Here is a 15213-nt window from a genome sequence, read left to right on the forward strand (position 1 = left end):
CAAAGAATAACTTTAGGAAAAGAACTTTCGATGGAACTATCAAATAAATCTTTCTAATAGTACTTTAATCAGATTTGGATTATTTATCAAAAAGTTTTTTTTTAATTTCTGCTTTTGTTGAAAAATTATCAAAAGCAACTACCAACCCGAAAGGCGAAATTCTTAGAGAATTCTAAAATGTGGAATAAATGGAATATTATACCATTGGAATCGATCAATCGAAATTAACGTAAAACTAAGGCAAATTCTTTGGCATGTTCTTCTATGAATAATAAACTGTAGGGACTTACACCTCAAGATACTTGAAATTTAGATAAGAAATCTCTACCCTTAGGACGCACAGTTATTTTAAAGAGATATAAAAAATAGCAAATGGTGAGTAAGAAAAGGGAAAGATTTTCTGCTTAAAAAGGTATTATTTTAATGATGGACAGAAGATTGGAATAGAAATTTAAATGGAATCCTCATTCAAATTTATTTTCTAAAGTCAATGTTGAGTTAAAGGCTTGTATTCAAAAAGAAGGATTGATTTTTGTAACGAAGCATGCAGCGGTGAAAGGATATAGTTATCGCTTTAAGTACTAAAAGAAAAATTACTAATAATGTCATACATTCCGAAAAAATAATCGACTCTCAAATTCTTTATTTTACTGATTAAAACAATTCTTTAAATATCAGTATATGCGAAAATATTGCAAACCATCAGGAAATGATCCCCCCAAAACTTTCTGCACGCTCTCCAATTAAGGGTCTTATCCCCGTGCATGAAATTACGGACGAGTAAGACAGTGACATGACTTTAACGAACAATAGTTATGGAATTTGGAGCTGTGTGAATCTATCATCTACCGCGCGAATATGCATTTCGAATGCTTTTTTAACTGACCGAATGAAACTAAAATTTGTTACTAAACTATAGTTGGGGTCAGAAGATAACACTGTTGATTTGTGTCATTCCGGTTACGAGTTATTGCGTCTGCATGCGTAAGAAAGTACAGACCGACAGACAGTCTACCCTTTGACGGATTTGGTTGAAAATTTGATAAGACTTTATATTTTAGAGGCTAAACTTATGTACCGAATTTTAGGTACGTAGCTCTTTGTAGTATTTTAAAGTTAACGAATTTGCATGTGTTCTAACAGTCAGGCTTGCTTCTTTCAATGGATTTCTTTCAAAATTTGTTAGAAATCAGCAAAATTGATTATAAGTTTATATACCGAATTTCATTCGTCTAGATCAAAAAGTTTCAATTTCGTGTTCATAGACAGATAGACATAATTCCATGAATATGTTTTTCGAATTCAGGGAGATCTGAAACATGGAGATGCGTCAAAATATTGAATTGGAATTTTTTGACGATTACAATATTTCCTCTATACTTTGTATGCAAGAAAGAAAGACGGTTGGTTCTAATTGGACTATTGAATTGAAAATAATGAATATTTACCGAGATATCTGGAATTTCAATATAATATTAAACTATGACATGACTGTTTTGAAAATTAAGAAAATATTTGTAACAAAAGGATTCTGTTTTGTTTGTGTTACTGGAGACAAACTAAACTAGATTTTTTTTTTATTCTGAAATGTATAGCCTAAAATATTCTTCAGTTGTCGGCTGTTCTAAAATAGGGTTAATTTATTATCCGACCGTTCCGAATAAGCATAAAAGCTCCCCATGATGATTTTTAAAAGCTTCATAATTAATCAGATGGCAAGGCAACTCCTTAAACATAATACCACTGTCATAGAGCTTTGCATGCTACCGAAATGCGAAGCTATGCAAATGAGCGAGTTTCTGACCATTTGGGTCTTCAAAAAATAAGTTTGAATTTGAGCACTTAAAACCAAGTTTCCTTCACAAGGATATTTATCATTTATCAGATTAAAATGCTTTAAATTTGAGTGAAAATGTTTCCTTCAGAGAACATTATTGTTGTAATTTTTTATATAACAAGATGTCATGCCGCTATTTTCACTTGTTTTTTAATCTTGTGACTAAAGTATGTAATTGCAAATCTTACGTAAATTCAATGAAAATAAACAAACCGATTCATTTTTTAAATTAAAAATTCAAATTCTCATTTAGCATTAAAAATCCTTGTAAGTGATAGGCGATAGGTTATACCATGATGCAGATTATTTATTGAGTAATAATCCACATTTTGACAGTTTTGTCTACTTAGCAACAAACAAATCGTAGTTTAAATAAGAATTTAAACTTATTGTTTATTCTATTCCTTATTTTGATGATTGCAAACTACAAATATTGTGCTTGGAAACTACTGCAGTTTAAATACGATGCAACATTTTAGACAAATTCAATAACAGAAAGCAGCGTCTTTAACTTCTAAAATTAAAATTATTGAAAAGTAATCTGATCATCTGAAATGCATTCAAGAAAATAAAATTACTGAAGTCAGATTTTTCTATTTAAAGAGGAAAATTTGAACAAAAATTGGCCATATAGGCTCATCATAGGCATGAAAGTAAATTCAAATCCTTTCACTAAAAAAAAATTAGAAGATTACTTGAAGAATATCGATTATGTAATACACTAAGCTCTAAGCTTGATTGAATTTCGTTCCCGTTTAGCCTTTGGTACTTCATGGCTATAAGGTTGTAATAAGAATCCGTGTAATACTTCAAAATACTTCTGCTCTATTTCTTATCGCAATTGTACTTTGTATTCTTTCAGAAATTCCTTTCCTTCAATCATTTGTTTATGTACCGTATTCCATATTCAATTCAATAATTCTCATTGAAATTTTTGGCAGAGGCGACAAGCTATATTAAGTTTATACTTTTATATATTCCAAATTGTTTACATTTTATTTGTAGAAGAATATAATTTCTGTATCAGTCACTGAAACGTCTGGAACAAAAAGTATTTTAAAATATTTTTCTCGGTCATCATTGACGTACGCAGTCTCGATGAAAGATGCACTATCAATAACCAATGACCGACATAGTTTGAAAGGAAAATAAAGCGTCAGTCGCCAAAGACTGATACTATTTGATTGCAAAGTATATTGTTAGTCACCGATAGGTGATCAGAACGGAAAGCATAATATCAGTCACTGATGACTTACATGGCACTTAATGTGTTAAAAAATACAATCAAATCTAATTAAAAAAAGTTAGAACGCAGCAATACTTCTTATTTCGGTTTTCTCAATGTCATACAAAATCTGATAGCATTCATAAGTTACTTATACAACAATATTAAGTGCACATATATGAAATAATTACTTTAAAGTTTCAGTTAATATAAAAAAATAGCAGAAGTAGAAACTAAATGTAAACTTACAATTGAAAGTACAATCTTTTCTTGAATTAATTTTATGATAATAAAAATTGTAAGAGCAATAACAAAAAAAATCGAAATTTCAATTAGCGCTTATTTTTGACACGGTGAAAGCTGTAGAAGAAAAAAGCCATGTTATTGAAAACACGCTTTTTGGATAATAAATATCCTGTTAATGTATTCAATTCATTCAACGCTTTGTGACCTTCGTTTTCAATCCGTAATATTTTTTTAGCGTTGGTTACCGTCATTTGAACAGCTCAGCAATTTTTTGAATGTGTGAGTGTGCGTTTTTGTCTAAATTTGCAAGCTTGTTGTAAACTGCTGTTGCTCGATAATGCAGCCAATTCTTTTCATCTTGTAAACCGTTTTGGAAGCACTTTAAACAACTCTGTGAATGTGTTTTTAGAATTTTTTTATGGCGTTTTCTAATTTTCGTAAAATTATAAAACGCCATAAAATTAGAAAAATACGTGTCATAATTTATTTGCTATCAAAACTGTAATTTTGTTTTCACCGAAAACTTGACATTTCTTCTTAAGTCAAACAAGATTTGAAGTGGTGTTGAATTTCAATTTAAAATCGTTCCGCTTCATACAAATTAAAAATAATGATAATCTCTAATCATTTATGAGATATATAAGCATATGATGAAGGAGATGATTTAAGAAGTTATGTTGACAGCTACTTCTTTTCTGTTTGAACTTTTGCAACGTTTGTAGTTGTAGGAAGTTAAAATTGCATAAATTTACACAAGTTTTTATCGATAATGCGATAAGAGTTTAGTAAATAATTGTAAAAAGATAATTACAGCAGATCGAGCTTAGAGCTTTTTTTTATAAATGAAGTAAACAATATGAAGTAAACCTTTTTTTTAAATGAAATGGGATTTCAATTATTCACATTTTATTCTAAATCTCCATTATTTTCAAAAAAAATTGAAATTTCGTTTACAGAGTGAAGCAAGTTCCATTATCCTCTTTAGAATAAAAATGTACACTTCATTTACGCAATGTCTCAAATGCGTATAACATGTAAATATTAATTAATCGTATATAGGGAAGAAAAAAAAAGAATTACTCTTTAATAAGAATCATTTCATTCAATAAAATAATATTTTCTATAAAATTTACTAATATTTATATTCATATTATATTTTGTATAAGTTACAATTTCTTTTATAACCATTAATGACGAAACTAATTAACAAGTAGCTTTTAAAAATTAGGGAAGACTTAATTCTCTTAATGTGTTAAAAAATAGTTAAAAGTTGATTTCAAAGGACAATTTTTTGAAAATAAATTGAAATATCTGAAAGCGCATAATTATTACAATGAAAAAAAAATCTGAATTTTTTTCAATCTAAAATTCTATTAGATTGAATTTTATAATATTCAGGTTGAAATGAACATTGAGAAGTTAAAATTAAAAAGCTTAATTTTTAAAAAATATTTAAAAATGAACAGCATAAACATATTTCAAAATCAACTTTCAGAAAGATTCCAATTATATAATTAAAATTCAATAATGCAATAATAATTCAGTAAAATAAAATGGCAATAACACTGCTGAATTGATACTTAACCATACATATTAAGCATGTGTTCAGAGATTGATGTTCAAATGAACTGAGAACTCACCAAAACGCAGCTTGCTAAGGCCCGGTGCTCCATAGCCGATGCTCTAACTTGTCCCAGAAATCAAGCAATCTACCTGAGGGGAAGGACGAAATAAAATACTGATTTTTTGTCGTTGCCCAAGGTCATGACGTCAGACCTGACGTAGTAGGAACTATCCGATTGTCAAATTCCACGTGCTGCAGCTAATTATAAATTGTCAACATTCTAAAGATTGTACATTTAATTTTTCACTCTAGCTCTGAAATCTGCTAATTATTTGTTAATGTTTTTGGCTACGCGCGTTGATTATTTTTGTTCATTACCGTTTTCCAAAATAGATTCAAATGAGAACCTGTTTTCTCGTGTTTGTCTGTGAATGTAAATTTTTCTTAATGCGCTATTCGTCTCTGTGTCGCTCGTAACAAAATAAACACAACTTAGGTCATTGGCGTTGTCCTAATTGTAACTTAAGTTTCTTTTTTTTTGTTTCGGAATATTGCGATATTTTAATGGAGTTGATACGTGAGAAGTTTTATTCGTCAACCTTGCTTAGAATTATAATGTTCAATGTTCCATTGAATTTGTTGTAACAAAAACTTTGATTAAATTTTCTAACCGTGGCAAACTAAATGGAAAGGTGTGACAGCAATTATCTTTTCTTCGACTTTGATTTAAAGCATGACGGTAGGTTCTTTTTATGGAATGATGAAATTTTTTTAAAAGAAATGTGTATTCAGAATTTTGAGAAACCATCTATCGATTTCACACATAGATGATAAGATTCTTTTCCTTTGGTCTCTTAAAATCATTTATTCGCGTTGGTATGTAAAGGCCGGTATTCTTAAGAACTGATATTTTTATGGGATATCTATAAGTTCATAGAAACAAATATAAAGCTAGATATGTTCCTGTTTACGAATTTTATATTGAATTATCTTTTGATATCAACTTCATAATCTTAAAAATAGAGCTTATTGTATGACCATGAAAGTATTCCATCTGAAATGAACTTAAAGAACCGTTCAAACCTTCTAAAATAATGATGTTTTAATAATTGAAATAAATTATCCTTGCAATATAAGAGGTAATTAATCTTGAAGCATAAAAAAAATCTTAATTATAAGTTCATATAAACTGGTATAATAATGCAGGTAATAATAATAATATAAACTGATATAATAAATAGATGCTTTATATAAAGGTCTACATTTATTTATTATTACTCAAGAACTATTCATACAGTTTTTTACTAAGCAATTTTTTGAACAAAATTGTCTCAAATGAAAATCACTGTATTTCCTTTGAATGACACTATTGAACTCTAATCAAAGCCAGGTGCACTTGACCTCGAGTTGACAGCCCTTACTGGGCCTCTGTAACCGGCGGAAAGCGGTACACACCAGTCGCTGATAATTAAACAATGTCATTTGTTGCGCAACTCACTTTTAGGTGGAAAAATTTATTTTTTTCAATTTAATTTCCGCATATTAAATACTAATGTCAATTTTTCATTCAAATGCTTTAAAACTTTGAATAATTATCCGTACGGAAGTTTAGAATGTATTCATGAAAATTATCCTCAAATAATGATTTTCTGCCCATTCTTGGTCGTCGTCCAAAATTTCATAACGGTCTATACGTTTGGTGTAAAATCCGAATACAGTATATTCCCGAGTATCCGTTTCGCGACTATCCGGCCTGATATTCTTTTATCGTCATTAAATGAGAAAGGCAAGACTTCTGTTAGATCATCTATTAAAGACTTTTTCAATACCTGTTAGTTTTGACTCTTATCTGATGGCTACCTTTTCATATCCGTTTAATCATTTATCAGTGAAAAATAAAATCAGTCAATTTTTTTAAGAATTAGGCCTACAATTAACATTAATGTTTTGTTCATGTTCCTTGTATTTATGTTGGGCATTACAGAATTTATGTTAAAATGTGAACAGTTTATATCCTTATATACTTTTAGTATATAACAGTTTATATTCTTACTTTTCTCTAATAAATGTTTGAAACGTGCAATGCAGTATACAAACTTATATAAACTACCAGTACAGAGCCTTCTATTATAACTCGACACTTTACCGCCAATTGCTTGTATGATTCACAGGGCCGGGCCGCGGTGGCCTAGTGGTAAGGTCTCGGCTTCGGAACCGGAGAATTTCAGGTTCGTGACCCGATTCCACCAAAGAATCGACGTGTAAGGGGGTCTGTTGCACGTTAAATCCGTCATGACCAAACGTCCTCCAGTTGGTTTGGCTGTGGTGTGGAGAGGGGGGTGCCAGCTCAGGGGTCGTCCTCGTCATCTGACCGTGGTTCAAAATTACGAGGTTCGTCCCAAAATAGCCCTAGTATTGCTTCAAAACGGGACGTTAATATAACCAAACCAAACCAATTCACCGGGCCACGGCTGCTTTCACATTGAGATAAATGGAGGGCTTAGTACTCAGTATGAAATGAGAAATAACGTATTATAACAGTGAGTTTTAGATAAAAACTTCATCTTCTGGGAAAAAGAATTAATTCATAAAATTCCGGCCTATAAGGCAAGTCTTTTTGCCACATTAGAAAGGATACTCAGGAGTGTACTGTACTAAATTCCTTTCACAGTTGCGTTTTTAAGATGCATCCACAAACAGATAGACATTCCTCCAAAAAATATATGTTTCCTAGACTCCAGAAAAATCTTAAAAATGGAGGTGTTTTTTTTAACAATTACAATATCCTCTTATTGCACATTTCGTATAAAAAAATGCTGCAAAACTAAGCTGTACTTTCACAAAATTCACTGACGTATTATGAGTAATTTATTATGACCGTTTCTGTGCAGCATCGATCAATATTATTTAACAAAGAATACAAATGTAGATAAACTTTTCAATTGAGCTGTGAACTAAAATTCATGTAATAATGTTGCTTTCTGATTCTGAATTGCATCCAAATAAAAGCGGAGAGCATTTCCTTTCCAATAATGTTTGAATACATGGGGAATTATGTTTAGAATATGACTTCTGACCGCTTATTTTTCGTACGTTTTCCTTCGAATGTTATTTCCGTCTTTTAATCTGAGAGGCGCTCACGCATCCCATTACACGCACAACTCAAAATCCTAGTTTCATTGTTTGTAGACAATAGTTATTATCGCATGAGAGTGTACATAAACATTCAATGAAGTAATCAGGGGTTTTCCTCGGCTACTTCGGTATCTCTCTCCAATCAAAAATAAATTATACGCCTACAGTTGTAATTTCTTAAACGTGCCTTGATGAATGTTTTACCTTCCGGTTCTTATTCACAAATAAGATTACTATGGAAATTTTGACATCGTGGAAGAAAATAAAGCAATAATACTCCTTAAAGTACGAATTTCATTAATGTTGAAATTAAATAATGTAGCTATTTAAGACACACAAACACACGCACACATATATATATATATAAATTGTTTTTTAAGTTTATTGCTACTTTGACTAACTCACAGATTTAAAAATCAAAATCCAGAATAATGTTACTTTCTAATTCCAAAACTTTCTCCATATTTTCTAATGACAACTTCTAATATTCTTGATCCTTGGCTCATTTGAACTGAATCTAATGTGCGATCCTTGGCAAGTAATTTGGCGATTACTCCCTGGCGTGCGGTTAATAATATCCAAAATAATTTGACAGAAAACTACAATAGAAGTCACAAAATTACATACCAAATTTGATATATTTAAGTCATTGCCTTTTTGAATTACACATTTACATGTTTCTAAAAGTACAAATCGACAGACGGTCAGCATCTTGTTGTATTTGTCTCAAAATTTGATAAGTGTCTACACTTTAGATATTAAATCTGTGTAGCAAATTTCATTCATCTAGCTCTCTCATTTTGCAATTATTGTGTTTACTTATATTTGGACAGGCGCACTTCCTCTAAGTGATTTCGTTCAAAATTTGATTGAAATCTATAAATTTGACAAATTTCTTCCATCTTACTCAAAATGTTTTTGGGTTATCATGTTCAAACAGGTAGACATAACGCCGAAAATCTGGTATTGACCAATAACAGCATCCGAACTGATGGTCTAAAACATGGAAATTCGTCAAACTCTTAAATTCGAATTTTACAATACTTTTTCTATGCACAGTATACCAAAAAAAGTCACTAATTCCGTGCGCGATCTACATTTGTCATTATACGTGGAAGGAAAGAAAAATCACGCTTCTAAATATATCTAGCAATGTCAAATTAGAAATCTGATTTCCCCAAAGTGTAAGTGGATGCTAAATCCTTCAAACCTTGAGTTTCTGTGAGATGTTTGTTTGGAAAGGAAATTGCTAATTTAAGTGTAGTTAGCTTTAATGGATTGGGATTCAAAGATAAAATGAGTCTTCCAAAGATCTCATGTATTTTCAAAATATTTAGCTAAATCAAATTAAACTAAACACGTTGCGATATTCACTTTTATCAGCTTATTTTAAAAGTATTTATATTCAAATAGCGGAAGGCTGCATAATAATAAAGCATCCATTTTCTTGAAAACAGAATAAGAAGTACATTAAGAATTCAATAGACAAAGAAATCATAAACAGACTATCAAAAAATAAGAAATAAACTAACAACATTTTCTAAAAGATACAAAATAAATGAAAGAAGTTTAAATAGATTAGCAGATTAATTAAAAAACACAAAACAAAAAAGTAAAAAGAGGGGGGGGAGAAAAACTTAAGAGAAATGTTATTTAAAAAAGGGGGGGGGGGACTTCGATAGAAGTTCATAATACTACTTCAATGAATTATGTAACTGATTTAAACTTTTCTAAGTTGCAAGATGGATGCATCAAAACTACAATATTGAAGAAAAATTTATAATTAACACTGTGAATAAATGTTTAATTTCAGATCTAGGGATTTTTCATTAAAAAAAATAAAAGATTTGGAAAAAAAAAACACTTTTTGACAGATATATATGCTAGATATCCTCTATGTAGCATATTTTCACCTTCAGAAAGCTCTGACATTGTTGACCAAATTTCATTTAATTAAATGCTAGCCACTTATTGACCTATTTAAATGTTAACCAACTATTGGCCTAATTAACTAGTAACCAATTTTTGACCTAATAAAAAGACCACTAATTTCACAAAATCCTCTTCTCTTAACATTAATAAGCATCTCCAAAGTGTGCTTAATTTTTTTTAATGTCTGTTACTACAGTTGATTATTTAAATTTTTATTCTTAAATTTTTTGATAAACAATAACTCATATTTTTTATATTAACATCTATTTTATAAAACAAATTCATTCGAATTGTTTGCATACCATTGATCAAATAATTAGTTAGATATTCGATTCTTTGAGAATGATGCAAAAATGAAAAGAATAACTTTTAATTAAAAAATCAAGAATATTATTAATGCACTAGTTAGAAAATTATACACAAATGAGCAAAAAGATATTTTTCTTTATTTATTATGGTATTTCCAGTAAATAAAAAAAATTCACCATTTTTATAATGTTAAACAATTACAATTTAATGTAATGCGCTGAAAATCGCTTTGTACAAATATATGTGACTCTCAATCTAAAACAGTAACCTTTTTATCTTTACTAATAATAAAAGAAAATGCGAGTACTTTTTGGAATTCAACATAATAGACTATTTGCTTAAAAGCTGCCGTATTTATAAATTACTTTGCCAATGTATAACTTTGAGTAACTTTAAACTAGTAATAAAGATTTCATTTAATTTATTTTCTCGAGAAAACAGTCGAAAGCAACGCAGAAAAGTAATTTTTTTACACCATTTTAAAATTAAAAAAAAAATTATCTTTCTCATAATGCCAATTTAGTTGTGTAATTTTTTTTAATTTAACATTTTTCAACAAATATATGCTTTGCATAATTTTAAACAATTTATAGAATTGTTGATATTAAATTCAAATCTTTTTCATTGTTATTATATAAATATTTCAATCAAATATTTCATCTCGTGACATTTTTCCACTGTTGAAAAATAGAGATCAGATTCTGTTTATTATCAACACAGAAGTGAAATTGTGTCACCGCAAAAGACAACGCACGATTAGAAAATGCATTATCTAAATAATTAAGCTCTGAAGAACACAAAGATATCATGGAACTTGATTCCATTTGGAAGGTTATTTTATAGAACAATACAGGGGAAGGCCACTGAAATAACACGGTTTGAAGGTCTATCATAATTTTAAACCTAAGGACTTCTTAAGGATCAATATTAAAGAATACTTGAAAGAAGTTAATGAAATAATTAATATTTTGCATGAGTTATCTTATCTCCAAAGGCAGCTAGTAATTATATGAAAATTACCTTATTTTGTACGTAATTTAGGGAAACTACATATTTTCATCTAATTTCCAAAAGATAATGAAATTCTGTCCCATTCTTAACCTCACATTTTTTTACTGTATGTGGGATTATTTTACTGAACAGTTTACATCTTGAAATTGCAGAAAATTTATATCAAAATTCTGAATCTTTCTCGGATATCGACACTCCTTCCTAATTGTACGTACTGTTTTCCGTTTTGCAGTAATAAAAAAAAGCTACTTGGGAACAAACATCGTAATTTTTAGGCGAAATTTTTTGATGACGGCTTGAGTTGAGTTTCCAAATTTTCGTGCACACCAGCTACAGAATATTATCCTGTTGAAGTGGGATTTAATATGCATTACTTCACATACACGACGGATCTTTGTGGAACTCAAAACTGGAACTCTTCGATCTCGACTTTACCCCAGGTTACCAAGGTGTCAAATGGACAATTGAAGCCCATCCTCACTCCTTCTAACACACATTTCACACATAGAAGGCCTATTGAAATATCTGTAATGGAGTATCTGACATTGGTTTTGTGCATCAGCAATGATATCAGCACTATAACCTGTGACCACCATTCACTACCGGGGACCGCGGTGGCCTGGTGGTAAGGTCTCGGCTTCGGAACCGGAGGGTTTCAGGTTCGTGACCCGATTTCACCGAACAACCGTCGTGTAAGGGGGTCTGTTGCACGTTAAATCCGTCATGACCAACCGTCCTTCCGCTGGTGTGGTGTGGAGAGGGGGGTGCCAGCTCAGGTGTCGTCCTCGTCATCTGAATGCGGTTCAAAATTACGAGGTCCGTCCCAAAATAGCCCTAGTGTTGCTTTAAACACGGGACGTTAATATAACTAAACTAAACTAAAACACCATTCACTACCCTAAAAAATTCATAAAAAATTATGAATTAAATCTATAATTAAAGAGTATGTCTCAAGTCCTTAAATAATTGTTGAAACAATTAATTATTCATAAATCTGATTTTTTTGTATTTTTGAGTTTTATAATCTTTATCAAATAATTGAAAATTTTCAATGTCTATCATAAATATTTAATCATTTGACAATAAATACCAGTTAAGCCACCCTTAAACGTTGCAAATATCAATAAACTTTTCTAGTAATTTGTAGAATTTTAAATTGCAAATATCAACATATTTACTATTCAAATTTCCTTGTAAAAAAATAAAATTCTTTATAGATTCCATATTTTTTTTTATATATATTTACACGTTTTTAAACATTATATTTTATTTTTCACTTCATTTACTGCATTTTCTCCAAAAAGATTAGATTTCCTGAACTTTTTTCTCCATTGCTTTCCCCGTACCTCTTTTAATTTTATCTTTTCTCCTTAAATTAGTGCGACAATCAAGATGGAAAATCGCTCTGAAATGCATTTTCAATTTAGGCATGAATGAATTTAATGGATCTAAGAAACTTTGAAAAAGGTTTTGTTTAAAATAAACGTACAAAAAAAAAAACCTCAAAAATGCTATCATGTACCCTTCAAAACTCACTGACATAGTTGAGTAATTTCCCAGAGACTGCATGGAAACTATCTAAGATCCCACGCTTTCCGCTCCACACAGAGAGGAAAATCTATTATCTCCCAAACCGCAATTCTCAATTCATGAAAAAAAATTGTTTGCAGGTTTGTTCTACATTTACATTCTAGACAGGGTTAGATAAACAAATAACATTTCGGAAAAGCAAATTTATTCCGACAAAGACTGATTGGATGAAACCGATTCTTTCAAACGAAAAAGTAAAACTCTTCGGTCAGTTTTCACATAGATTTCAGCAGAAAAGAAGAGAATTGTTTACAGAGGACATTTACAGAATTTAAATGCATATTCATTTTAAATAAATGCAAGGAATAATTTTTTTATGTAACAACCGGAATGTTTCGCCATCAGCTGTTTACAACTTTCATCCGTTGATGCTTATTTAAATGCACCTCGTGTTGGATACAATCCCATTTTCAAACATTTTCCATGACGATAGAAAAACGTTGAACAGTCCTTTTAATTCAAATACAATTGGAAAAAATATTTTTTAGTCTTTACTATTGAATTACATTAACAATAACTACTGATTGTCTTAGACTTTATTATAATTATATGTCATAGACTTTATTATAATTACATGTCTTAGACTTTATTATAATTATATGTCTTACATTATTGCTTCTTAAACTCATAAGATTGTATTAAATTATCCAAAGCCTCTATAATTCGATAAAAATAAAGTCATATGTAAGCAACAAACATCTGTGGATTATTATCAAAGGAATGACTAGTTCCCACAACAGATGTTGTTATATAGAAAATAGCTGTAAAATATTGCTCAAAAACTTATGAAAGATTTTACGCTAGTGATTTCATTACAGCTCAGGAAAATGTAAATTATCATGATGATGGTTTCAAATATTGGTTTAACTTTAGTAATGGCAGGAAGAAACCTTGGCTTTAGAATTGGTGCATACAGATTACTGTACTACAGGCGCAGTTGAAACCAAGGTGTTAGATATGATTTGTAATAAAAATTCTGACGTTTTTTGTATTAATTTATCTTCTTTAAGAAAAATATGCATAGAAAAGACCAATGTAAGAACTGTTCTGTATGCTGTACGATTGGTTACTTGATCCGATTAGTTTTCCCAGACTGTAAGGCAGTTAACTACATTAGTTTAAATAAATGAATCAAATATCCATAAATTATGCAAAAAATAACTAAGAAAAAAATTTTGAGCTGAGTATTTAGGAGTTTTTCAAACGCCCAAAAATAATAAAATTGCTGAAATCGTTGTTGTATTTTTTTTTTTTTTGAAATGTTGTTCTGGTTGAAGTCGACGGTATTAAGCGTATAAGATAATCCCTTGGCAAAGTTTAATCTTGCTTCGACAATGGTTTCAGTTTATTTCATCAATAATTCTTATGAGTTATCTTTCCTAAGTTATCTGATAATAAAATAGTCATATTAAATGTTCTGAAATCTTCCAATTAACATTTTTACTTCACGAAACCCAGCTACATGTAAATAATATAATTAATTCATACTTTTCGGATACGAAAATTAAATTTTGAAATCCATTAGCATCTTGCATAAAGAAATAAATTTCAAAAAAAAGTGAAAAAAAACAATTTAAAGAGGTTCGAATCTTTAGTTCGAAATATCATAGCTTCATGACATGACTCGAGTATCTTTATTTTTTTAAAATTTGCTTCTAATTACACAGCAGTCAAACCATACGCACAAAAACACATTTAAAATCCCTGCAAAGTGCGAGAATATAAATTCAGTAGCTAAAACAAATTAAAATTTTTGCTGTCAAACATACCTTACAATACTCTTATTAAGTTATAAAAAAATTTTAAAAAATTATGGAAACAAATTAATTTTTTCTGAGATATTTTTTAATTTTAAAGAGATTTATAAATAATTTGTGTATAAAACCAACTACAATAAAATTTGAGTACTTTTTAATGAAACATGTTATCAAATTTTAAAAATTCTTTTTTTAACGACCATTTACTAAAGAAGTAATGGTCCAAATTTCGCAGCTGTAGGTTGAATTGACTTACGTATAGAGCGTTTGTAACGATGGTTCTATACTGCATATCTAAGTGTTACCGATAATATGATAGCATTTGAACGTTAAAAAGTTGAAATTAAGTAAGTCAAAATATAGTTATATGTTATAACGTGCAGGTTTAAATTCATTATTTGAACGCGACGTTATATAATTGCTTCAAATGTTTATTGTTTACATGCAAGGCTGAGCAATTAATAGATTAAGCATTGTGCCCTAAATATATTGCTTAACTTCAGATTTTATATTTCCATCTCCTGACAGTTCACAAGTAAAATGCTTAAATTCACTTAATACCTTAAAGCAAATAATAAATGCGACTAAAAAAGTCTTACAGTTCTTT

The 15213-nt window shown here is 29.9% G+C and overlaps 1 protein-coding gene across 2 annotated transcripts in view; it reads right to left on the reverse strand.

Moving 5' to 3' along the window:
• The window catches only part of LOC129989245 (protein spaetzle-like), a 29303-nt gene extending 24136 nt beyond the window's left edge, over positions 1-5167 (reverse strand). The window contains exon 1 of one of the 2 annotated variants that reach the window (XM_056097637.1): positions 4949-5150. In XM_056097637.1, coding sequence (XP_055953612.1) covers positions 4949-4981 — 33 coding nt within the window. In that variant the 5' untranslated portion in view covers positions 4982-5150. Of the gene's footprint in view, positions 1-4948 lie in introns of both variants that reach the window. The other variant, XM_056097646.1, reaches the window with a different exon arrangement.
• Between the last annotated feature and the right edge of the window lie 10046 nt (positions 5168-15213).

This window comes from Argiope bruennichi, chromosome 2, assembly GCF_947563725.1.
Source record: "Argiope bruennichi chromosome 2, qqArgBrue1.1, whole genome shotgun sequence".
Taxonomy (NCBI): Eukaryota; Metazoa; Arthropoda; class Arachnida; order Araneae; family Araneidae; genus Argiope; species Argiope bruennichi.